Consider the following 27,781-nt stretch of genomic DNA (forward strand, 5'->3'; position numbering starts at 1 on the left):
TAGCATGCTATTAAAACATACATAACTCTCTTGAAAATACAGAAGCTATATGTTCTAATACTAAATATTTGCAACCTTGAGTTTCACAGAGATAAGAGCAGTTTATTCAGTTGAGGAAGATCTCAGGTGAGTACAAAGCAAAGAATAGCACTTGTATTTTTTTCAGTTTCCAAGTATATTTTAATTATGAAATCATAATTTTTAGAATCTGTTAACTATTTGACCCAGTTTATCAGTGTTTAAAGAGTATATGGCATACAATGTGGTATACAAATCATGTATCATAGAGAGCTACACTTGAAACGTATATAATCTTACTGACCAATGTCACTCCAATAAACTTAATTTAAAAAAAAGATTATATGGCAGCCCTGGACAGTTGGCTCAGCGGTAGTGTCAGCTTGGTATATGAAAGTTCTGGGTTCAATTCCCAGTCAAGACACATGGAAGATGCAACCATCTGCTTCTTCAGCCCTCCCCTTTATTATTATTTTCTCTTTCTCTCTCTCTCTCTCCCTCTCTCTCTCTCACACTGCCTCCTGTACCCATGGCTCGAATGAGCAAGTTGGCCCTGGGTGCTGAGAATGGCTCCATGGCCTTGCCTCAGGAGCTAAAACTAGCTCAGTTATCGAGCAACAGAGCATCAGCCCCAGACTGGGGTTGCTGGGTGGATCCTGGTCAGGGTACATTGAGTCTGTCTCTCTACCTCCCTGCCTTTCACTTGATTTAATAAATAAATAAATAAATAAATAAATAAGTAAGTAAGTAAGCATGTAGCAACTGAGTGGTCACTACAAAGCATATGTTTAAATCAAAGCCACTTGTCACAAACACTCACAAATCCTATCACATTCATAGCACACCCACTTCCTTCCCTCAAGGAACCAAAGTCCTTATCAATTCAGTTCCACAAACAGTGAATGAGTCCCCACTTTGCACCAGGAGAACTACGTATCTATTAAGTTCATCTCAATTATTATAAAACAATTACAAAGTCTTGCTTATACCTCAGACAGATTGGCAGAAAAATAAGCAGACCATACTGATGCCCTGATGTTCCCAGCACTGAGGACCAGCAAGCTGTCCCAGATTCCCAACCAGACAGAGAATGCCATTAAAAGTTCATATTCCATTATTTATGGCTTGAACCCCACTTAACCATAACAGTAGGAAAGAGATATCTCAAATGTTCACTATCCGCATGTCACCTATTGCATCTGCTCAATGATACTCAGTAGCCTCCCCTGTTATAGCTTGTCCCTATGTTATAGCCATGGCAGATGAAATGCAACAGTGAGGGACAACCCTGGCCTAAAATCTGGGTCCCCAAAGTCTATAACACCACTGCCTCTCCTCCATCGTGCAGTTAGGAATGCTGAGAGCCAATCATATTCTTCAACTCGAGAAATAAAAATGAGAGGTGGTGTCCCAAGCAAAATTATCTTTCAATTATGCCGGGTTGAACCCTGGTCTGTGCTGTCCATCCCAGCAATTTAAAATACACTGAACTTGTCGGCAGCTCCGGGATCCATGGCCCTTGGCATAATTAAAACCCATTCTTTCAGTTCACAGTGTAATGGTGCCACGTGTGCTGTGAAAAGAACTTATCCTAAAGGGCCCTAGGAGGGCATAAAACATTCATAACCCACAATAGAAACTTAGCACACATATAAAAGTATAAAACGTTTTACTAATAGGCAGCACAACTCCCCATGCAGGGAGACTATACTTAGGTCCAGCAGATCCTGGTTTATGACTTGGAACTAACAGAGGTGGGAAAGTTTCTCAGGGCCCAGAATTCCAGCATGCCAAAGGTCATCATAGTGCTGACAAATTTCTACTGGGGAAATTGCATAGTCAAAGACTCTCAACCTGATTGTCTTATTTTGTATTATCCTTTCTCTTTATTATAAACCCTTAATGACTCAAATCTCGTGCTTTTCTTCTGTATCGAACAGGGCAAGTTTCATACCTAGCCTCTTTCTCTCTAGCAGAAGGCAACCTTCTGGGAGCCACAGTACGGTAAATGCACTCTAACAATGATAACTCTTCATTACATCTTGTGCTAAGTGTCTTTTGCCATGCAGAAGCTTTTTAGTTTGATATACTCCCATTCATTTATTTTTGCCTTTACTTCCCTTGCCGTTTGGGATCAATTCTTAAAATGTTCTCTACAGTCAAGATCCGTAAGTTTAGCACCTATGTTTTCTTCTATGTGATTTATTGTTTCAGTTCTTATATTTAGGTCTTTGATCCATTTTAAATTAATGTTTGTGCATGGGGACAAACAGTAGTCAAGCTTTATTCTTTTGCATGTGGCTTTCCGATTTTCTCAGCAGCATTTATTTTTTTAAAAATTTTATTTATTCATTTTAGAGAGGAGAGAGAAAGAGAGAGAGACAGAGAAGATGGGCGAGAAGCAGGAAGCATCAACCCCCAATGTGCCTTGACCAGGCAAGTCCAGGGTTTTGAACCGGGCCTCAATGTTCCAGGTCAACACTTTATCCACTGCGCCACCACAGGTCAGGCTCAGCAGCATTTATTCAAGAGACTTTCTTTTCTCCATGTGTGTTTTTGGCTAATTTATCAAAAATTATTTGTCCATATATATGTGGTTTTATTTCTGGGTTCTTGAATCTGTTCCATTAGTCTGTATGTCTGTTTTCCTGCCAATACCATACTGTTTTGATTACCGTGGCTCTATAGTATAATTTGAAGTCAGGTAGTGTAATACCTCTGGCTTCATTCTGTTTTCTCAGGATTGCTTTAACTAATCAGGGTCTTTTGTGGTTCCATACAATCTGATAATTTTTATTTTATTTCCTTAAAAAATGACATTGGGATTTTAATGGGGGTTGCCTTAAATCTGTATATTGCTTTGGGTAATAGGGCCATTTTAGCTATATTGATTCTTCTAATCCACAAACATAGAATATCTTTTCATTTCATTGTGTCTCTTGCAATCTCTTTAAATAATGCTTTGCAGTTTTCAGTATATAGGTCCTTCACGTCTTTCGTTAAGTTTATTCCCAGGTATTTTTGTTGTTGTTGCAATTGTAAAAGGAATTTTTTTTTAATTTGTTTTAAATTTATTTTATTTTTTACTTTATTTATTCATTTTTAGAGAGGAGAGAGAGAGGGAGAGAGAGAGACAGAGAGAGAGAAGGGGGGGGAGCTGGAAGCATCAACTCCCATATGTGCCTTGACCAGGCAAGCCCAGGGTTTTGAACCAGCGACCTCAGCACTTCCAGGTCGACGCTTTATCCACTGCGCCACCACAGGTCAGGCAAAAGGAATTGTTTTTGTTGTTGTTTTAATTTTATTTTCTGAGGTTTCATTATTGGCATACAGGAAAGCAGTAGGCTTTTGTATATTGATTTTGTATCCTGAGATTTTTACTGTATTTGTTTATTGTTCCTAATTTTTTTTTTTGGTGGAGTCTTTGGGGTTTCCTATATATAGAATCATGTCATCTGCCAAAAGTGATACCTTCACTACTTTGTTCCCAATTTAGGTGCTTTTTATGCTGATTGCTCTGACTAGGACTTCCAGAACTATGTTCAATAACAGTGGCGAGAAAAAACTTTCAGCTTTTCACCATTGCATATGACATTGGCTGAGGGTTTGTCATATATGGCCTTTGTTGAGTTTTATACTCATTTTATTGAGTGTTTTAGTCATAATGCATGTTGTAGCTTATCGAATGCCTTTTCAGCATCTACTGATGGGATCATCTGATTTTTATCCTTTGTTTTGTTGATGTGGTGTGTTACATTGATCAATGTGTGTATGTTGAACCATCCTTGAGCTCCTGAAATAAACCCTACTTGATTGTGATGTATTATTTTTAATGCATTTTTGTATTCAATTTGTTAGTATTTTGTTTAAGATTTTTGCATCAGTATTCTTCAGAGATATTTGTCTAGTTTTCTTTTTGTGTGTGTTGTCCTTGCCTGGTTTTGGTATGAGGGTTATGTTGGCCTCATAAAATGTATTAGGAAATACTGCCTCATCTTCAATTTTTTGAAAGCTTTGAAAAGGGTCAAGACCAAATCTTTGAATGTTTGGTAGAATTCACTAGTGAAGCCATCTGGTCCTGAACTTTTATTTTTTGGGAAGGTTTTTGATAGTTGTTTCAGTTTCCTCAATGTCAATCAGTCTATTTAGGTTTTGCACTTTTTTGTGACTCAGTCTAGGAAAATTGTATAGATCTAGGAATTTATTCATTTTCTCTAGGTTATTGAATTTGGTGGCATACAGTCTTTCATAGTATTCTAGGATGGTCTTTTGCATACCTATGTCTGTGGTAACGTCTCTTTCATTTTGGATTTTGTTTATATGAGTCCTTTCTCTTTTTTCCTTAGTGAGTCTACCCAGGGGTTTGTCAATGTTTTTATTTTTTCAAAGAAACAGTTCTTTATTGAATTATTTTTTTGTAGTTTTTTGTTGTTCTCTATTTCACTCAGTTCTGCTCTAATTTTCATTATTTCCTTTCTTCTGCTTACTTTGGGTTACCTTTGTTATTCTCTTTCCAGTACTTTGATATGTGATATTTGGTTGTTTACTGGGGATTTCTCTTGTTTCTTGAGATAGGTCTGTGAATGATACGAAGTTTAGATATGTCATGTTGTCATTCTTGTTTGTCTCTATATATCTTTTGATTTATGCCTTTATTTCTTTTTTGATTTTGTCATTTCTGATAGTGTCGTTTAATTTCCACATTTTTGTGGGTTTCTTTACTTCTGTTCATTTGTTTGATTGTTTAAGTTTCAACCTCTTTGGTCAAGTACTCGTTTTGTTCATTAATTTTTCCAAATGCATTAAATTGCCTTTCAGTGTTTTCTCACATCTCACTGGATATTTTCAGAACTTCAATTTTGAATTCTGTGTGGCTTATACCCCAAGTTTCCATGTGTTTAAGATCGCTTTCTGGAGATTTTTCATTTTCTTTCTGCACTGTGTCTCTCTCTTAGCTATTCATGGTATTCGATGGACTCCTTTTGTGTCTAGGCATTTATGAGTGGTTCTTTCTTAATAATTTACTTCCAAGAAGCTTTTCCATTATTCTCCATTAGGTGGCGGTGGATTATAAATTTTGCTTTTGTGAAATCCCTAGGCTAACACCCACCAGGATACTGGCTGCTGTTGACCTTGTTACCTTCTTTGTTCTTCCTCTTGACAAAGGTGACCATGGGCCTCTGCATTACTCCCCTGCACCCTGACATACCTGGGGACCAGACAGAGAATGCTCCCATTCCTCAGATGAAATATTGGTTCTGCAGAGTTAGTTCCAGGGTATGCCACTGAGGCACCCTGCACCCCAACACCAAGGGTAAAGAGAGGTGAGTTCTGGGAGGCTGGGGGAGGGTGTGTGGCACTTCATGTGTCTGTTTCTCTGTCCAAAGTATGGGTGGCAGACAGACTGCAGAGAACTGCAGTGTCCCAGAGTCTCGTCTTCCGCCCTGTCCCTGCACTCAGCACCACTCTAGTCTCTCCCTCCTGAGAATGCCAACCCCTTCCAAATCTCTCCCCTCCTCCTGGCAGGGGAGTGGAGAGGACACCTAGACACAAGGGGTGCCTTCCCTCTCCAGAGCTCCGTGCCAAGGGCTTGATTGTGGGCTGTGTCCTTATCTTTCGCCTCCCCACCTCACCCCCAACTTCCTACCCACCATTAGTTGCTTCAGTGCAGATATTTTTCAGGTGTGCCTGTGCACCCACTGGGATTCCTTTGCTGAGTTATAGCTGTTCAAGTGGTTGAAATTTCAAGAGGAGAGATCAAAGGGATCTCTCACTTTGTCTTTCCTTTGACATCACTCTTCTATGTCTTTTCATGGCTTAATAGCTCATTTCTTTATAATAATATTCCATTGACTGAATGGACCCAAATTTATTTATCCATTCACCTATTGAAGGACATCAAGGTAGCTTCCAGGTTTTGACAATTATCAATAAAGCTGCAACAAATATCTGTGTGCATTGTGCATTCATATACATTTTTAACTCATTTGGGTAAATACCTTGGAGCACAGCTGCTGGCTCGTTATGTTTTATTTTGTAAGAAGGCACTAAATGGTCTTCCAAAGTGACTGCACCATGTTGTGTTCTCACCAACAATGAATTAGAGTTCCTGTGCTCCTCATCCTTGCCAGCATTTGGTGTTGTCAGAGTTTTGGATTTCACAAATCAATAGATGTGTAGCAGTGTTGTGTTTGTTTTTGCTATTACAAAACTGCAGAAATAAATATGGGGTGGGCAAAAGTAGGTTTACAGTTGTTCCTATGGAAAATAAGACAATAATTAATAAAGAATACTACAAGAATAAACTCTGTGTTTTCACAGACTCACAAATGTAAACTACTTTTGCCCACTCCTGTATGTATGTACATATTTCATGAGCATATGCAAAAGTCAGTCTAGGCCAGGCTTATTTCTTGGAGTGAATTTGCTAAGTCCCAAGTATTACACCTTAAACATTATTATATATAATTATATTGCTCTTCAAAGAAGTGAATCAGTTTACAATCCTAACAGGAATGTATGAAAATCTCCACTGGTCCATATCTTTTCCAGTTTTGACATTGCAGCATTCATCAACTTTTGCCAATCTATGCACAAGAATCAGATTGTGACTTTAAGTTGCACATCCCTTATTACTAATGGTCTTGAGCATCTTTCTAAATATTGCAAAGCCATTGAGTTTTCTATGAAGTTTTCTTCAAACCTTCTGCATATTTTAAACTGGATAGTCTTTCTTCTTTGTCTGTAGAAGTTCTTTATATAGCTTGAATAGTAACATTTTATCAATTCTTGATGCAAAAATAAATCTTCTAGGGTAAAAATATCTTCTCCCTATCTGAGGCTCATTTATTTTTTCATGGTATTTGTTGATATTCAGAAGTCTTTCATTTTAATGTTATAAAACATTCATTTATTTTTGTTTAGCCATTTGGACTTTGTTTTTTAAAAATCAGCTTTACTTTTATATGATTTAGTGCAATAAAACTCACCATTAATACATAGACAACTTAATGAGTTTTAACACGTTTACAATCATTAACCAACATCACAATCATGAAATAGAACATGTCCTTCTATTTTATAGAATGACAATGTTTGCTTGTCTCTGCTATAAATCCTCACCTCCTCCCTAGCCACTGATAACCAGTGGTCTGCTTGTCACTGTACCTTGGTCTTTCTATAATTTCTTATGAATGTAATCATTCAGCAAGTAGTCCTAGAGTATCTTGCTTCTGTCACTTCACTTAGTGCTCTTGAGTTACATCTAAGTTGTTTTACAGATTAACAGTCCATTCTCTCCATTACTAAGTAGTATTCCTTTGTCAGCTGACAATTTGGGTTGTTGCCAGTCTCTGACTATTAGGAGTAAAGCTGCTCCAAACAGGAGTACAAGACTGTGCAGCAGTGTGGGTAAGAACTCTGGGATGAACAGCTGGCAGTGACTTGGGGAATTGTGTCAAGAGTTTATGCTGAACCTTGCAAGCAACTTTTTTCCCATGTGACCACACATCTCTCACTGCCGGTAGCGTGTGAAAGCATGGCTGCTCTCGGGACTGCCAACCCTTGGTGTATGTGTCTTTAGTCTCAGGCGTTTCAGTATGCAGGCAATGTATTCACTGGTTTTAATGTGTGTCGCCCAAATAACTAATGTTGGCGATCATCTCATGTTATTTGCCTCCTTCACCAAGATGTTTTTGAATCTAAGCACAATGTTGAAACAGCTCCTGTGAGTTCTCCAAAGGCCATTCTAAACATACCCCTTTCCTCTTCCCACTTGTCATCCCCCAGACTCCTGCTGCACACACTACACTGACCATCACTCCTTCCCACTAACAACGCTCTCCTCCCCGGCCTCTCTGACTCTGACTGAGCCTGTCCTCCTCCTAGTGCTGTCCTCGTTCTCACCTTCAGCCTCATCCTGGCCTCCTACCTTCAAGTTCAGCACAGTTCACAAATACACCCCCACAGCCAACCTCCACACCTACTTAAGAGTCCACTGCAATTCTGAAAGCTGCCTGGCTGCCGCCTCGGAGATGATGCCTCTCCTGGAGAGGGAGCCTCTGCCCACGCTGAATGAGCCTCTGATGGATTTGATTACGTGAATGTCTTGTGCTGTTCCCTGGCTGTTTTCTGTTCTTTTCTCTCCAGTGTGGGCATGATTTTAAGTTTTTTTAAGAAAAAGAGGACATTTTAGTAGTAAAATGTATGCTAAGCATTTTATAAGTGATGCTTCCTGATCTATAATTTAAACAAAATAAATAAAAATACAAAGTTCTTGGCCCTGGCCGGCTGGCTCAGTGGTAGAGTGTCGGCCCAGCATGTGGATGTCCCGGGTTCAATTCCCAGCCAGGGCACACAGGAGAAGTGCCATCTGCTTCTCCGCCCTTCCCCCTCTCTTCTCTCTGTATCTCTCTCTATCCCTTCCACAGTCAAGGCTCCATTGGAACAAAGTTGGCCCAGGCTCTGAGGATGGCTCCACGGGCTCCCCCTCAGGTGCTAGAATGGCTCCCGTTGCAAATGAGCAACGGCCCAGATGGGCAGAACATCACCCCCTAGTGGGCATGCTGCATGGATCCCAGTTAAGCACATGTGGAAGTCTGTCTCTCTGCTTCCCTGCTTTTCAATTCAGAAAAATACAAAAAAAAAAGCAAAGTTATTTATTACTTTCTATAAACAATGTGTAAAATTAAAATATTTCTATGCCAGAGAATTATGCTGACTAAAAAAAATGATCTTAGCATTTTATTCTGCATCAACTTGGTCAACTACATATGATTTTATTTTTTTAGTAAAGCATGTGAATATTTAAATTATATATGAGTATACTAACAAAAATTCATAACGTAGTAAATGAATTAGTACTGAAAATGCATTGTACCAAGTCTGTTATCCATCTTTATAGGATTAAGCATTATTATATCCCCAAATATGAATATTTATTCTGGTAACATTAAAGACAATACATTAATTTCTTGGAGCAAGAAGACTGCAGTCTTTAGAAAGTACAGTAGGATTTTTTTAAAAATCCAAATGAATTGGTTAACTGCCAAACTACATAGATCAATATTAAGTCATTATTCCAAAGAAGGAAAATCAGCTAAAATTAACCAACATTTATTAATCATCTGTTTCTTTCAAAAACATACCATGAATGAGATGCTGTCTCTCCCTCCAAGTTTGTCTATGATCATGATTTCATAAGAATTTCAAAAAGTAGACATAAAGGAACACGTGATTCTGCACCACGAAGCACAGTGTAAGAATTTATTTTGCCCGAAAGAGAGACAGAGGAAGAACAGGAGGAAAGAAGGGAGGAAAAGAGGGAGAAAAGGAGAAAAAAGGATGGAAGGAGGAAAGGAGGATGTGGGGGAGGGAAGGAAAGAGGGAGAAAGAAGAGCTAGAGGGAGACAGTAACTTTTGCAGGGAGAAGGGAGATGCACAGAAATGCAGGAGGGCTTCACAAAGGAGGCTCCCTGAAGCCTTTCCCTAAAGCATGGAAAGGTTTCCTTCTGGTGAAGATTGTGCAAGGGTGTTCCAGGAAGAGAGAAAATAGAGCCCATTCAAAGGCATCACACCTCCGGGGAAGTTTATTCAAGTTTAAATGTATAAATAGGTAAGTAATAACAAAGACTTGCTTCTTGAGTGAACTCTAGCCAGGCCCCTCTGAACCTTCTTCTTGACTAGGCCTCAACTTCAGTTTGTAAAAATTATAAACTCAATGCAAATGATTTTTATCCTCTCCCCCCCACATTAAAAGACTTGAACAAACACTAACAGTTTCTAATAGCCCAAAGCACATCCCTAGGATAACCCCAGCACCGCTGAATGCTGTCTAAGAAAGTTCAAGGATGTTGAAAGAACTTGGTGTTCGTTTAGCCAACACCTAATTACAGGCCCCTGACCACCCCTTCTTAGACCATTTTCTAAAGACACCCTATAATTATGAATTCTTCTCTTGCCCTTTGAGATGTACCTGTACCTCCAACAACTCAGAAATGTCTTTCTCAAGGACCTTAAATTCATCCTTTTAAATATTATCACTGGGAAGGGTGGGGCTTCTGTCCCCCAGTATCCTACGAGGATAAATCCTAACTTCTGATAACTGCCAACTGACCAACACAGCTGGCCTTGTCACACTTACAGGGACCAACACTTGTTAATTTTTTCACATCCCTTACTCTACAAGACCCTCTACCCACCTCCTCCCTACTCCGTCACTCTCCCTTTCAAATACCCAGTCACCTGTGTACAAATCAAAGTGCAGGTCAGTTCACACTGGACTCTCTCCCCTGCAGCAATAGTACATTAAGGATTAAAATCTGTCCTGCGCACTTTAACCAGCGTCCAGCTTTGTTTACCTTTGCTGGTGGTAGAACGTGAAACAATGCTGTCCAGCGTTCTACATCTCTGTCAAACACACCTGTGCTGGTTCCTTGTGGTGAAGGCCCACCCCGCCCCCAACAGGACAACTGGGAATTCCCAATCAGGGACAAATGCTTCTCTGGTCTCTTTGTCCTCGTCCTTTTTATGAAGTGCTTCCCTCCATATTACACTCTGTTTATCTACATTATTTTTCTCCTTTAGTCTTTCACTCATTCGTACATCAAACACATTCATTAATTTTTAATGACTATCCATCCATCCAGGAGCCCCACCCAAATGCCATGCATCCACCTTCCTCAAGCATCACTAAGAGCTCCAGCCAGAAGTACTCTCTCTACATCTAACCCACAGGCAGGCCTACTGTGTTTGCTCTAGCTGCTCCTTTAAGAATATACTATTTTCCATCCATTACACCAGGGACAGACGCACCCTGTCATGTTGCCCAATGCCTGTTTCTATACAGTGCACCAGCTACCCTTTTTTTTTTATAGGGACAGAGACAGAGTCAGAGAGAGGAATAGATAAGGACAGACAGACAGGAATGGAGAGAGATGAGAAGCATCAATCATCAGTTTTTCATTGTGACACCTTAGTTGTTAATTGATTGCTTTCTCATATGTGCCTTGACCGTGGGGCTGCAGCAGACCGAGTAACCCCTTGCTCGAGCCAGCGACCTTGGGTCCAAGCTGGTGAGCTCTGATCAAACCAGATGAGCCCACGCTCAAGCTGGCGACCTCGGGGTCTCGAACCTGGGTCCTCCACATCCCAGTCTGATTCTCTATCCACTGCGCCACCACCTGGTCAGGCACCAGCTACACTTTTAATGGCTGAAAAAAAATATCATAAGAAGAATAAATAAAGTTTTATGTCACATGCAATCATAAAGTCAAATTTCAGTGTCCATAAATACAGTTTTGGGGAACAGAGCCATGTTCACCAGTTTGTACACTGTCTGGCTGTTTTCATGTCAATGTCAAGGTCACAGTTGAGTTGTAACAAAAGAACATATGCCCCAGGAAGCCTAAAGTATTTATTATCCAGCTTTTTACAAGAAGAGTGTGCCCACCCCTGTGTTGACCATCCTGTGCTGTGGCCATGTCTGATGAGCAATGGGTCACTGCACCCTCAGAGCTGGAAAGTGGGGCAGAGTGTGGCCTGCTGCACTGCTCAGTGTTTGCGGTCACTGCTTCCCCCAGTCTGAGCATCTGAATTGGCCACTCCTCCTACCCCCACATGCCAGGATCTGCTCTCTGTCACCCCAGCAAATGTTCCAGAATCAAAATCGCAGTTTCCACCTGCTTTCCCCACAATGCCCTTATCTCTGCATGTGTCTTTAGTTCTTATTTGTGAGAACTACATCTCCCAGAATGCAATAGGTCATCACCAGCCCCTTGCCTACCGATTCCAGGATACTGGTGGGAGTCTGAGCCATGAGACAGAGGTGTAGGAAGTACATATAAGAACACTGCTATTCATTTCACTTTCATAACCAACAGCCCCTTGTTCAGAGAACAGGAGATGACATGGACTAACATGTCTGTCAATCTTTCCACAATGTTTGGGGTAAACCTCGTAAACTTCAGGTGGGTCTTTCTCCCACTGGTTCCATCTACCGTATAAATATGGGGGCACTGCTTCCAGATTTTAGATTTTCCATTCTCAGATTTCAGTGTTTTGAATTTTCATGTCATGTCACGAAACACAATGGGAAATCAGAAGCTCATATTTCACAACCATGAGAATTCTTTTAAATCTTTAAAATATTCCAAGAATGAGCCTTTAGCTCACACGAATATGTATCAGAGCTGTAGTATTCTCATATTTCAGAAAATGCTTCCTATTTGGGGGATTTCAATTGTATCATCTTTGTCCTATTGTACCACCACCCTTTTCTGACTGGGCAGAAGCATCCATGCATGTTTCAAACACTAAGAAACATTGTTTCCACACAACAAATAGGTTATAATTTAACAAACAGTTCCATTCTGGCCAATATATAATTATCTGCCAAACACATTTTCTTATAACTCGTGTCCTATCAGAATTTTAAGTGTGCAATCACTTACCCTTTATAGACTGGGCATTCATTCATCATTAGGCTATCTCCTTTCTGCCACACCCACCAGCCACTTGATTTTTCTTTCAAAGTATCAGCAAGGAAATAATATAGTAACTAATGCACAAAAATTTTGAGAAACAAATATGGCTACTGAAGGTTGGTTTTTTCCCCAATCACACTGGTCTTTCTTTTCTTCCAGATTGCCCCCTCCCCAAAATTCTTTGCAAAAAAGTAAATAAAGTGAACAGAACAACAAAAATATTTAATATTTATTCTCCATATAATTATGTTTTACTCATTCAATTAATTGTTAGGGGAACATACTAAGAAACAAGCATCTGTTGTTTAAAATGTTCCATAAAGTTTATTTTAAAAGCGATTCTTGTATCATCCAGCATTTATCTTATACTGACATTTTTATTATTCAATAATTCTCACTTGAATAAGAAGAGCAGTTCATCTAGAATATCACAACTATTATGCATCATTAATACCCTAATACATTATTTATGGTGGTGAATAATACCCTGAAATGAAAAGTCACTGAAGATAAAATATTGCTCTGTCATGTTCCATTATGAGAGGAAATACTTTTAATTAAAGTAATGCTATAGAAACTGGAAGAAACAGGAAGAGCTCATATTTTTCTATCTTAAGGCACACTTTCTTGTTTGGAAGCCTGTTTAAGTCAAGTCTTGTTTAATACATACAGTAGATATGAACCAGTCTCAGAAATACATAATCAATGAAGTGCTGGGCTGAAACAAATCTTAAAAACCCTCTTACTTGCTCTGTCCCGTGTCCACAAAGACTAACACCAGAAGACTATTCTTGTAGCACAAAGGTCATTAAACAAGAATCCTTTTGTTTTCGATAAATTTTCTTTCTCAAGAAATTACTTTATGACTAATGACAAATAATTTTCCTACAACCATTGCTGATCCCCTTGCTAACTTAAAGTAAACTTGAATTTGTGTGTGCGTGTGTGTGTGTGCCAATGTCATTCCATATATGTGTAAGTTTCAATATACTTTCTAACTGGTATATATATATGATATGAAGGCTGATGATACACTGATCATACAACCAATTACTTTGTGGATTTCTCTCATAAATCTAATTTTTCCAGTAGTTTTTCCATGGACTCTTTTGGGATTCTTACATATATGATACGTATAATCAAATCACCTGCAACAAGGGATAGCTTACCTCTTCATATCCAAACGAAGTCTCCATGTCTAATTACCTCCAGCACACACATGCCCAGAAGAAATACCAAACATCCTCTTTTAAGTTATACCTAATTCTAGCCACTCATCTTTCCTATAAATAGGTGCTGAATCTTAAACTAAAGTGCATGTGTGTGTTTATGTGTAAAATAATGTTAAGAAACTATACATCAATTCTTATTAATTTTTTAAACAAATAGGCTTCGAATTTTGTCAAGTAACTTGTCCTTAATTCACAGATGTCCAAATAATTTTTTTTTCTGTAGAGCTCTATTCATATAAAAACTTACATTTCTGGAGTTTGGGGGATTGAGCCACTCTTGGATTCCTGGAATAAACCTCATTCAGTCATCATGTATATTTCATGTTTTAATGCAACCTTGGTTTCTTTTTTAATATTTTATTTCAGATATGTGTATCACTATTAAGTGAAATTGAGTTACAGTTTTCCAAAGTAATTTTTTAAGATTTTTGTAATCCATGTTGTACTCATTTGATAAAATAAAATTTGGAAGTTTTCTTCTTTTTGCTATGCTTTTAAATAATTTAAATAAGAGTTTTCTGATCTTGCATTTCTTCTCAAGAAATTAATTTACTACTTTATTGATTTTCTTATAATTACTCTATTTAGACTTATTTTTTCTGAAAAAATGATACATTTTATAAAGATTTTCAAATACACTTGCATTTAATTTAGCAAATGGTCCCTAATATTTTCCTGTTTTAATAATGATCCCTCTCGACTTTATATAACTTTAAATATTATAATATTTGTGCTTTTTCCTCTTTTCTTGATTAACAAGGTTTGACTACTGATTTTTCTCCAAAGAATAAAATTTTAAATTAATTCATCAATTTCCTTATTACCTTTAATAATTCTATCATATTGCTTTCTTTTATTTCTATTATTCTTTTTCTAGTTTTCTTTTTGGTTGTTTAATTATTTTTAAAACTTTTATTAATATATCCATTTAAAGATAAAAATTTTATTCTGAAAACTTCCTCAGTTAGTTCCCATGTATTCTAAAAGATCATATATTTTTTTCATAGGTTCAAGAGATTCTCCAATTTTATTTGATGTTTCTCTTTTGACCCAAAATTTATTTAATAGTACTATGCTTTTCCATTTTTAGGTAGATGCAATTTTTGTCTTTTTGACCTTTGTTTAGAAAATTAATTTCTAGTTTTATTCCATTATAGTCAGGCTTGTATTATTTCTACTCTGGAATTTACTGAGATTTTCTTTGTGGCTTAAGCATGGTCAAAATTATTTACTGTTGTATTTGAAGCTTTGAAATATATATATAAGGTCTACCGGAAAGTTCTGTCCATTTCTATCACAACAAGTTTCAACATGTAAGCACGTTTATTTGGCGCATGTGTGCCTCTCTATTTTTATCACTTAATGTATATATACTGACGTAGCAAATTAACTAAAACAAAGTTGATTCACGTTAGTCTTATGTGTGAAGCGATAGTGTGCCCATGGCTACTGATAAAGTTCATTTATGCCACTGTAATTTTTACGAATTTCAACGAGGAAGAAATGCTACAGAAGCATGTCTGTCGCATCCACCATATCCCCCGGACTTAGCACCCTCCGTCTATCACTTGTTTTTGTCCTTACAAAATTTTTTGAAGGGCAAAAAATTCAAAAATGAAGAAGATATCAAACAAGCACTGGTTCAATTTTTCGCATCAAAAGATATAACATTTTTCAAAAATGGGATATACAAATTGCCCTCACGCTGGCAAGAAATCATTAATAATGATGACAATTATATTATTTAATAAAGTTTATTGATGGTAAGGAAATTTTGTATTTTGTTTTATTCCAAAAACGGACAGAACTTTCCAGTAGACCTTATTCATTGGAATATTACCTGGTCATAAAAAAGAATGAAATTTTACCATTTGCAACAGCATAAATAGACCTAGAGGATATCATGCTAAGTGAAATAAGTCAGACATAGAAAGACAAATACCACAGATTTCACTTATATGTGGAATCTAATAAAACAGAAACAGAGTCATATATATACAGAGAACAAATTGATGGTTTCCTGATTAAAAGAGGAAATTGGGAAGCTTGGTAAAAACAAAGAAGTAATAAGAAGTACAGATTGGTAATATAAAACAGTCCCAGGGGTGTAAAGTACAGCATAGGGGAAATAGTCAATTTTAATGTAGTAACTATGTATGGTGTTGGGCATTACTACATTTACTGGAGGGATCACTTTATAAATTCTATAAATGGCAACCACTATGCTATACACCTAAATCTAATATAAATTCTGAATGTCAACTATAATTGAAAATTTCAAAAAATAATAAAATACCCAAGGTGGGTCTGTCTGAATGTGACTGGGTCCTAAGAGCAAAAGCCCAACTTCTCACTTCAAAAATATAGAAAGAAAAATGACAAGCCAGTCACATGAAAAGTGCACAGTAAAAACCTATAGGGATGAATGATGATAAACTAAAAGAAACATCGTCAGATTTAATGTTTATATTTTCTGCTGGAATTAAGCAACATTCTCTTCCAGGCCAACGTCATTCTGAATAAATATACTTGGATCATGAACCAGTCATCTGAGGAAATCCTCTCTTGATTTAAAGATTCTGTAGCTTAAGATATTTCTGGGATAACTTCCAGGAACACATATATAATTTACAGTGACTGACTACTCACTGTCAATGATAATTCTGTTGTCCCAAACTTTATAATAAATGCAGGAGAAGCCAATTTGAGAAAGAAAAAGGCCAACTCCCATTTTATAACAATGAAAGTCAGATCCAGATATATCCACATGACACAAATCCGTACCCAAGCTTATGTATTTGAAGCATGAACTGAAATTTAGAATTCTGACTCTTATTATAGAAAATTAAGGCTATCTTATAAAAAATATAATTGGCCTAAGACTAGTGGTTCCCTTTCAAACTTAATACTCTTAATTTTAATATCATTCCTTATTTTATTATTATTATTTTATTCTTTAATTTTTTTATTATTAACCTATTATTCTTAGTAATCAAACTTAATAATTTTATGGATGACTTAATAGTTCAAGATACTGTGTTTAGTACTGAGAAATCAGAAAATAAAGGAGATATACTCTGGTCCTCAAAGAATTCGGATGCTTATGTATATAAATGAGAGTTTACCACAAGGATTACTCAGGAAAAAAAGGTGGTAAAGCTATGACACAAAATTAAGCCCAACTGGCAATACACTGGAAGTATAAACAAAGCATTAAGAAACTCACAACTCAAAAAAAACCCCTCACAACTCAAGGCATTTAGAAAACAGCAACCCAGAAGCCCAGAAGAAGGACTGTATGAGACAGGCTTAATGGGACAAAAGATCACCCACAGGACAAAATCCAGGACACACACACATTGGGGAGAGCAGAGGCAAAGTTCTCAAAGGGAGGCACAAAGAAAATGGACAAAGTGGGGGACCTTCAAGAAATCTGAATGGGGAAAAGAAAAGTACATTGTAAGAACTTTAAAAAAAAGTTCATATTGGGTTTATTGGACTTCAACTGCTTAACAATTTCAATATCTCATCCTACTTGCAAATTTTCATATAAACCAGTAAAGAATAAGATGGCATGACAGCAATGAAAATGGTTAAAATGGTCAGTTCACTAGGTCATCAGTAACCACTTAGTCAAGTACTCTTGCTGGAAACAGAGTTGCTGAAATGGATGCCTCTCTGTTTCCCAGGTGATGTGATAAGGGGGCATTCATTCTGGTATTTTGTTTGTTTATTTGTTTGTTTGGTGCAGAGAAAGAGTTTTGTTTGAATCTAAATTTTATTATATTGATAACATGTTTTCTCTTGTTAAATGTGATTCTCTTTTTTTTATTAATTTTAATGGGATGACATTAATAAATCAGGGTACACAGGTTCAGAGAAAACATCTCCAGGTTATTTTGACACTTGATTATGTTGCATACTCATCACCCCAAGTCAAATTGTCTTCCGAAGGGGCATTCACTTTGGAAACCAGCTAAGTAAGTTACAAGACCAAGAGAACAGCAGCTGGTCAGTGTTCGTTGTCACTTAAAAAGTCAAAACCAGCCAAGGGCCTGCCTAGCTTCGGCCACTGCAAAACATCAGAGACCACCAGGAAAGAGCTAAATACTGAAATGTTCAATATTTCCTTTTTAAGAAGAATATTTTCACAACTGATACTTATCACAATAATTTTTGCAAGAGGAAGGAACGCTAAACATTTGTCAAGTTAACCATAAACCTAAGCAGGGCTATAAAACGCATCATGCTTTCCTACCCACTATGACATTGTTCATAATGTCGCTTGGCAAAAAATCATTATGATAAATAAACCGTATGTAGACACTACTCAGCACTATTTCACAGAATAACCAAAGAGGGATGTGTTTTAAAGGAAAGAACCAGGAATGTGTTGCCTAGACGCTGAGGTCTAAGCATTAAAAGCCCATGCCAATGGGGCTGCTCCTGATCACCGGAACGTGTCAGCCTCACACCTGGCCTCTCTTAGCTTTCCAATTCCCCATCTGGGCAAAGGATATGACAGCCACAACTATGCACATTCTCACTGTGACAGTTAAATGAGGTCATGCAGGTCACAAGACTCTAAACAAAAAAGAGCTACACAAAAGATTAAATTGACTGTCTTCAGGTTGATTTCCTACTCCCAACATCTTCATTTCCTCTCTCCCCTGTCACACTACACAGCTGGTTCTATCAGCACATCTGTAAGTGCCCAAAGTACATCCCCTGCCCCATTTTCCCACCAACCCTAGCTCTGGTCTGAGGACCCATCATGCCTGCAAGCACCTTCCCACCCGTCTCCTGGCTTCCTCTCTTCTCTCAATCCTCCAATCCACATGACAGCCACAGCCCTCGAACCATCCACATGAAATGGCATTACTCACCTCTTCTAATGGCCTCCCTTCATTCTGGGGGAAAACCTCACCTCCTAACCTTGTCTGGGCAGGTGCTCCTTCTTCTCAGGTGAGACCTCATCTGCCATCAAAAGTCCCTGCAGCCGCTATGGTCTCTTAGGTATTCCTTGAACACCCTGCAAGCATATTCAAGGTCCCCTAAGGGGCCTTGAATTACCTGGTTCCTCTTTCCAGTACATCCCAGACTTAGTACTGCTCATTCCCTAATTTCGATCCTGTCTGCTCCAATGTCACCTCCCAGGAAGGCCTTCCCTCTATGCCCTCCGTGGTAGGGTGAGTCCTTGCCTCATTGCTCATTACTCTGCTCTTCCTGTAGCCCTTAGTTCTGAAATAATGTCACTTATTTACTTGTTTACTTGTCTGCTGGCATATAAACATCACAGGAGAAGGACTTTGCCATTCTTGCAAACAATCATATCTGAATTATCTGTAAAGAGTAGGGGCTCAATTCAAAATCAGCCTAATAAACAGCAAACACATTTTTCACATACATTTCAGTTTACATGTTCCACAGAAAAGCCTAGTGTGCCTGTAAGCCACTTCAATGTGACGAGCAAACCCGCATGATCTGAACGGCCTCAAAAGGCTTGACCGCACCTTGGAATTCGAGGTGGACTCCAGGAAGCAGAGTCTGTTCCCAAATCCTTCCGCCGCCAAACACAGTTTCTGCTGCTCCTTGTGGGTGGCTGCCGTGCACTGCAGCACCACCTCGTCATCCTGCAGGGACAAGAGGAGACACAGTCAGATGACAGAACTAAGTCTGAACCAGATCTAAAATAGTGCATTACAAACACATTAGAGGAAAAGGTAAGAATAATTGTCCAAAAAGAAAGCCACAGGATCAATTCGTAGAGCACTTTTCCTCTAGTGGGGGAAAGGGGGGGCTGTTACTACCATTCGAGGCATCAGCGTGTCCTCGTTATCAATCCTCACCACTGCATGTACAATACAGGCTCCCACGTTATCGCTCTCACACACTGTCTCACTCATCAAAAACACCAAAGAATTATTTGATAAATTCCTAGGACATTAAGTGCCATCAAGAATAAAACAGATTTTAACAGCGCACATATTCCAAAATTAACACAGGAAAACAGATCCATAACAGAACTTCGGGTTGAAATGGACCAGAAAGGTCATCTTTACTATACTGCGCATTGGCATATAGTAACTGAAATGATCCTGGTTGCTAAAAAAGGTACAAGAGATGCAGATGACCTGCTACTTCAGGCCTCTGACATCAGGTTTCCAATCATTTGGTTCAGCAGGATTGGAAAAAACACTTTAGAGGAAAAAGATGGTAAGCAGTGACAGTCTTGGCAGCAGGAGCCAGAGCAGGGACATCAGAAATAGCAGTAGCTGGACCCTAGTTTTCCCAGGTGCAGGTCAGATGACCCAGGCAACATATGAATCCTTAAAACCACGAGGTGACATAAAGAACCCTACATCAGTGGTTTTATAATCTTCACAAGATATCGGGGTGGTTAACTCTTTCACAGACAGGCACAAAATTTCTGGCGGACTGGTGGTTGAAAACTACTGCCCAACATGGTGACTGACATGTCAAAGGCAGTAAATGGACTATGACTGGGAGATACTGCTATCACTTGACTGACTGATTGAGAGAGACAGGAAGAGAGAGGGATGAAACTCATAGTTGTGGCACTTTTAGTTGTACATTGATTGCTTTCTCATATGTGCCTTGACCAGGGGGCTCCAGCGAGCCACTGACCCCTTGCTCAAGCCACTGACCTTGGGCTCAAGCCAGCAACCATGGAGTCATGTCTATGATTCCACGCTCAAGCTGGTGACCCCAGCGACCTCAGGGTTTTGAACCTGGGTCCTTGGCATCCCATGTTGACATTCTATCTACTGTGCCACTGCCTGGTCAGGCAACCATTCATTTTTTAACAAAGGATCTCTCTTGAACAGATTCTAAGTGGCAAATTCTGAAACAGTCTAACCCCGTGATGGTGAACCTATGACTTGATTATTCATTTCAAGTGATTGTTAAGTGTTGCTTTTGACTTTTTTCTAAAACTATTTGCTGTTAAATGATTTGATGGCAAGTCTAAAATTACTGTAATTGTAATATGAAGAGGGATTTAACTTTCTCTTTTAAATATATCAAATAACAGGAATAACATTAGAAATATTTATTTTTAAAAGTATTCAATCTATCATTAAGGTGACATTTTCTTTCTCTCCACTTCTATTAGCCAAAACTAGTTTGTTATTTTGCAATTCAGAGGTTTTTCAAGAATAAATAAAATATAATGGCTTTTCATGATTACTTTTAGCTATTTTTCTTAGGGTAATGTAATATTTCAACATTTCATTCTCCTTTAAAAGGAAGCATCTAGACACACTGTGGGGGCAGACCAGACAACAGAGCTCCTCAGGGAGACTGCTGTCCTCACGGACAGGCAGACAGGACGGTGTGAGGGGCACGTGCCTGCAATCCCCAACAGGTCTCCTCCTCTGTGGGGGCTCATGGTTACAACCCCGTCAGTTTACCTGGAGCACACACTATGCTCAGTGCGAAGCCCTCTGGTTTTCAGCTCTCTGTGATCTGAGTAGCATGTAACTCCCGAGACGTACTCCAACTAGCATCAGCGCACGGTCCCACCACAGGCAGCCACTTTGGGCCCCAGTGGCTGGAGCACCAAGATAGAAGCCAATTCGATACCCCAAGGAAGATCCAAGGCCTTGCCCCCTTCAGAACCCTGCCCATAGGCCTTTACCTGAAGTCCTCCATTAAAAGACAAACCTCACTGCAGCAAACACGGTGAAACTCAGAAATAAAAAAAAGAAGCACTAACATGGAACCATCGGCCTGCAACATGCATAATAGTCCATCAAGAATGACATGTCAAGGCCCTGGCCAGTGGGCTTGGCGGTAGAGCATTGGCCTGGCGTGCGGGGGATCCGGGTTCGATTCCCGGCCAGGGCACACAGGAGAAGCGCCCATTTGCTTCTCCACCCCCCGCCTCCTTCCTCTCTGTCTCTCTCTTCCCCTCCCGCAGCCAAGGCTCCAGCAAAGATGGCCGGGGCACTGGGGATGGCTACTTGGCCTCTGCCCCAGGCGCTAGAGTGGCTCTGGTCGCGGCAGAGCAACGCTCTGGAGGGGCAGAGCATCGCCCCCTGGTGGGCAGAGCTTCGCCCCTGGTGGGCGTGCCGGGTGGATCCAGGTCGGGCGCATGCGGGAGTCTGACTGTCTCTCCCCGTTTCCAGCTTCAGAAAAATACAAAAAAAAAAAAAAAAAAGAATGACATGTCAAGCCCTGGCTGGATGGCTCAGTGGCAGAGCGTCGGCCTGGCGTGCAGGAGTCCTGGGTTTGATTCCTGGCCAGGGCACACAGGAGAAGCGCCCATCTGCTTCTCCACCACGCCCCCTCTCCTTCCTCTCTGTCTCTCTCTTCCCCTTCCGCAGCCAAGGCTCCATTGGAGCAAAGTTGGCCCGAGCACTGAGGATGGCTCTATGGCCTCTGCCTCAGGCGTTAGAATGGCTCTGGTTGCAACAGAGTGAAGCCCCAGATGGGCAGAGCATCGCCCCCTGGTGGGCATGCCGGGTGGATCCTGGTCGGGCGCATGTAGGAGTCTGTCTGACTGCCTCCCCATTTCCAACTTCAGAAAAATACAAAAAAAAAAAAAAAAAGAAAAAGAAAAAGAATGACATGTCCCAGGGATTTCCATCTTCATTCCCTCAGCAGATTAAACCAGGGGCATAAGGCAGCACCGGTGCCAGCCAGTGTTGTAAAGACCCCACTGCTCATCAGCTGGCTGGGTTTACAGTCACCCAAGTGACTCCCCTCCACATCCCAGACTCCCACCTGCAGACAGTGACCAAGGTCTACAGTTGTTTTAATGCTTCATCATTAGTCACCTGTCAGATTTCAGGTGACACTATCAAATTTGCAAATATCTTTATCACTCTTTCCAACCCTGACTTCAAACATCTTATTTACCTATTTAATTTCCCTTTCCTAATTACTTCATTTGTTTTACTCATTTATTCTATATCAAGTATGTCCCATTTAAAGGTGACACTTTCCTCAAATGGCTACCCTACTTAACCACCACCCTTAGGAGTAACGAGTCATGCTGACGGGAGTGAACCGGAGGAGGCTGAGCACTAAGAATAACCCTTAAACACACACTGCAATTACTCGGACACACTGAAGGCATACTGGCATGCAGGGAAATCAAGTGGGCCATTGTTGATGTGTCTTAAAAGTGGGGCCATTGTGGTTCAGAAGCCTGTCAAATGGGTAAGTGTTATAAAGCAAGGCATAAATCCACCGCAGGGAGACTGTCTTCTGGAAAGGAAGTGACTCACTGGTTTGGTTTAAGCATTGGTCCAGTGTGGGGAAAATTCCTTGGCCAGTGTGAGGAGGGGCAAGTTTTCATCCCAGCTGGACCCCTTACTAGCTGTTAGAAGAACACTCGTAAACCTATCTCTAGGCTTCATGTCCTCTTCTGAAAGAAAAGGAAAATGAACTCTGAGAAATGTCAAGAGTATTGTTTGAGGTGCAAATGCAAAACAGTCATGCTACAAGGGATAAATCAAAGAGCATAAGCAGCCTGACCTGTGGTGGCGCAGTGGGATAAAGCGTCGACCTGGAACACTGAGGTTGCCGGTTCGAAACCCTGGGCTTGCCTGGTCAAGGCACATATGGGAGTTGATGCTTCCTGCTCCTCCCCCTTCTCTCTTTCTCTCTCTCTCTCTCTCTCTTTCTCTCTCACTTCTCTCTCTCTAAAAATCAATCAATAAATAAAAAAATAAAATAAAATAAAAAAAAAATAAAAAAAAAAAAAAAAGAAGAGCATAAGCAGGTTCTACAAACCTTAGCCCCTCTCCTATCAGAGTCAACTCACTAGCTGTACACATACAGTCAAATACGGGTGCTGGCATGGCCCATCACAGGCCCCCTGGCTCCATATCAGGGCTGGAAATGCCCGTGATACAGGGGCCACAGTGAGCCTAGAACTGAGTGGTCTATGGACCAGTTTCCATGACCTGTTCCAACAGGGAAGAAATGCACACATCCATCCTGACCTGTCTCCATCTGGGAATGCCAACTGCTAGCTTCAGCAGTACCTAGGGCCTACTGAGGCTGAACGGGGCTCTGAATCAGACCTGTGCCTCACAGTGCCCAGACTTCGCTGCTGGGATGACAAGCAACTCACTAATCTCCATTGCCCTCCCTATTTCCAACAGAAATATCTGTGACAACACAGGCTGCAAAGGTGAAACAGCACTGGAAATTAAGAAAACCAATTAAGTACTTATCAGTCTCTGAGTAATCCCCAACTCCGACCCTTAGGTCCTGGAGCAGGATCGCTGACCACAGAGCCTCTTCCGGTAAGGGGGGTGAAATATAGTGGTCTCCATCCACACAGCTGGGCTAGCCTAAGCACCTCTCTGCACAGATGCCCACAGGACCACTGCACCCAGGAATGCAGGCTGTCAGGGGCCAATGGGCTTCAGGACATAGAGCCAGCAGAATTCAGTGGCAGAGACAGGAAAAAGACAAGGAAGAGCAGAGAAGATGCTGACTCAGGCCCAGATCCACCCATATCAGATATTACAAGTGAGACAGCAAAGTCACCAGGTCTGGGCACAACAATCTGACTTACGACCTGGAGGGAGGTTGCAGGAGCATCAGGACCTATGAGACCATCAGTAAAGAGTGGCTCTTTTATTTGGGGAAGGGTATACAGGGGAAAATGGCACCTACAGAAAGACTCTGAAACATAAAACAGAGAGAATCGCAAAAATTCAAAAGAAAAACGTACTATCTGAAATGGGGCACAGCCATGTTCAAAATCAGTGTTACAAAGAGTTTACTGATAGGGAAACGATAATGATAAAAACAAAGAAAAGCAAGACATGCTTGATGGAAGATGATTCCGAACTTATTCTTAAAAAATAGGAAATAAGAAAATACAGAGGACACAAGAGAAAAGGAATGAAATAAAGTAGAATAAATATTCGCAGCAATTTATCGCTGGATAACAAGATTAAAAGTAGTTTTTATTTTGTTCTATACTTCCGTATTTTCCAAATTTTTACATGTTACAATTCTAATACTAAATACCATTATCAACAAAGAGAAAAAAGAAGTACAGTCTTTCTGAAGTCTTAAGGATGATTCAGGTGTGTTTAATTCACTTGGACTCATTGTTCCCAAATGGAAAAAATACATAAGCTGATTCTACACTATAGCAAAATTGGAGTGTCAGCACAAAGCTTTAATATATACAAACATATATACATATATATTATACATAATTTCTAAATACTGTCACTTATCACATAAATTAAAAATTTTAGATGACAGCACCTCCAAAATTATGCCCATCCATCAAAATGTTACATGTATCTAAAGCACCTCAAAAAGTATGTCTACTCAGCACTTCTAGTTCAACCACTTATTCAAGTATTTCAAAAGAAATCACATTCTTATGCATTTCAACAATTTTTTAAAGAGAGAAGCAGGGAGAAAAAAACATAGAGAGAGGAACATCTGTTCCTGTATGTGTCCTGACTGGGGATCAAACCAGCAACCTCTGCACTTTGGAACAGTGCTCCAACCAACTGACCTAGCAAGGGCTTAATTTCTTACTTATTGGTTGATTTTTAGAGAGACAGAGCGAGAAAGGGAGAGAGAAAGTAAGGGAAGGTAAACATTCCTTTGTTGTTCCACTCAGTTGGGCATTCAATGGTTGCTTCTCGTGTGTGCCCTGACCAGGGATCAAACTCGCAACTTCATCATTTCAGGATGATGCTCTTCACTGACTGAACTAATTGGCCAGGGCCTCAATAACCTTTTTGATGGGATGGAGCACAGAGGGCTTCAGGTGAGGACCACACACACACACACACACACCCAGAAGGAAGCCACTCAGCAACTGGTGTTAGCATCTCTATGGATACTAAAAATTCACACCACCATAAAGACACTGTGGAGCCAGCAAACCTCATGATAAACCCACTTTTTTGTCCCTGGTTCAACAGTTACCAGTGATAACGTTGAAATGATTAGCTACTCTACACATTCCTTAACCCACCAAGACAAAGCTCATTCCAAAACTGCACACTGGCTGCAACAAAGCAAATGGGCTCTAATGTGTGAACATTTGTCCATGACTTTCTCTGGTCAACTGAGTGTCAGCCCATCTCATGCGTGAAGGTGGCTATTCCACAAGGGCCTCACTTAAAGCAAATCTAAAACCTTACATCTATCTAGATCTGTGATGGCGAACCTATGACACACATGTCAGCACTGACATGTGTAGCCATTTTTGATGACACGTGGCCACATGCGGCTGGATACTAGAGAAGTATGGGGCCGCATGCCAAGAAGGATATTTCATCCTCGTCTCCTGCATGGCCAGGTGCAGTAGCCAAGGATAAAACATTAGCTGTAGTATAGACACTCGTGCCGGAGGTCTGTAGGCCAAAACAACAGAACTATGGCACAGGGCATCTAGTTCTGGGACCTCCGGTTAGGCTGTTAGGGGATCTTTGACTTCACTTCCAGCTGGCGGAGCAGGGAGCAGCGGAATGCCCCGGGGTACGCATCTTTGGGGGCCCTGTGATCGCCAACCACATAATCACAGCAACCATCATCCAATCTACTGTTCTAGGGTGTCGTGGACTTCTAATTGACCATCATTACTGAGATAAGTGAGGCCTGTGCTATGGGTGCCATTTCCCGCCATTAAAAATAGCGGCAGCCATCTTAATTTACATAAGATGCAACTTGCAGAATTTCAAGACAGCATCTGGGCTCAGGTGTTTGTTGACTTGAGGTCAAAGCTTGAGGATCTGGAAAGGTGACGCTTGGAGAATCAAGAGTGCCACTACGAACAGGAAATTTGGAGTGCCTGGAACCGATTACCAGACACTTTTAGCACCCTGAAAAATATAGCAATGGCTTTACTCATAATTTTTCCTTCTACGTACTTTAGTGAGACCTTATTCTCAGCGTTAAATAATATCAAAACCAACAAAAGAAACAGATTGACAGGTGAAGTTAGTAGTGCTAGCTTGGGCTTGAAGTGTACAAAATACCCACCTTCAATTGAAGATTTAGCCAATGAAATTCAGCAACAAAAAAGTCATTAATAGGCAGGTTAGTTAAAGAATTCCCCCTCCCCCTCACTTATCTTAGTTCACGGCACTCCACACAAGTTAAATAATATCAAGACCAACAAAAGAAACCGACTGACAGATGAACAAAGAAGTCACTAAGCAGGTAAGTTAAATAATTAGTTTTTAGTTTATTAAATACATTATATATTACAATTATACATTTTTGTTATTTAAACTATAAATATTGCAAAATTATGGCTTTTTTCTCAAAGTGACACACCACCCAAGTTATGCTTGGTTTTTTGGCAAATGCTAATACTCCTCAACTTTGAAAAAAAGATCCTATCTAAGGTGAAAAATAAAAAAAATAATAATAATACTCTAGTTTTGAAATTATGCACAAAGCCAGGAAGGATGGAATATTTTAGAGTGTTGGAATCCTACCAGCTGGGAAATGAATTTTTTCTATAATTCATGTTAGGACAATTTAAAAAGAATAATCATTATAAGCAGTATGGTAAACTACACATGACATAAAATATTTCACAATAACTACTTTTCCCATAATAATTTATCCCATTATTTTTCACCATCAGTGGTTTTGCAAATGCTTGGCTTCTTCCATAAAAAGGCCCTGGAAAGCATTATTTGATGGGAAATCAAGTAAGGATTTCCTAAATAAATAATGTGCATTATTTGTAATAGCTGAAGAGTGGGCATGACCTAAATAGCCCACAATAAGGGAATACTTCCAAAATTAAGATACATCTACTTGACTCAATATTATTTGAGATTTAATTATGGGATAACTATAGTAGTATGGCAAAATGTTAACTGCAAAAGTCAACATATGAAAATGTCTCTATTATTACATCTATATGGACAGAAACACACAAACAAAAAGAGTTGGTCAATTAGGGTAAAAGAATTGTGAAAAACTTTGTCCTTGAAGAAAATTTTTCTTATATGGCTTCATGAAGGTGTTCCTACAGTGACCATCCCATTTAGGTGGTTTGGCATGTACAATGTTGTT

At 39.8% G+C, this 27,781-nt stretch overlaps 1 protein-coding gene across 1 annotated transcript in view; it reads right to left on the reverse strand.

Moving 5' to 3' along the window:
- The window catches only part of LOC136319453 (ryanodine receptor 2-like), a 209,006-nt gene that overhangs the window by 53,522 nt on the left and 127,703 nt on the right, over positions 1-27,781 (reverse strand). Inside the window, exon 2 of the mRNA XM_066252710.1 lies at positions 19,246-19,365. Within this exon, the coding sequence (XP_066108807.1) occupies positions 19,246-19,365 (120 nt within the window). The remainder of the gene's footprint in view (positions 1-19,245; positions 19,366-27,781) is intronic.

This window comes from Saccopteryx bilineata, chromosome 1 (genome assembly GCF_036850765.1).
Source record: "Saccopteryx bilineata isolate mSacBil1 chromosome 1, mSacBil1_pri_phased_curated, whole genome shotgun sequence".
Classification (NCBI taxonomy): domain Eukaryota; kingdom Metazoa; phylum Chordata; class Mammalia; order Chiroptera; family Emballonuridae; genus Saccopteryx; species Saccopteryx bilineata.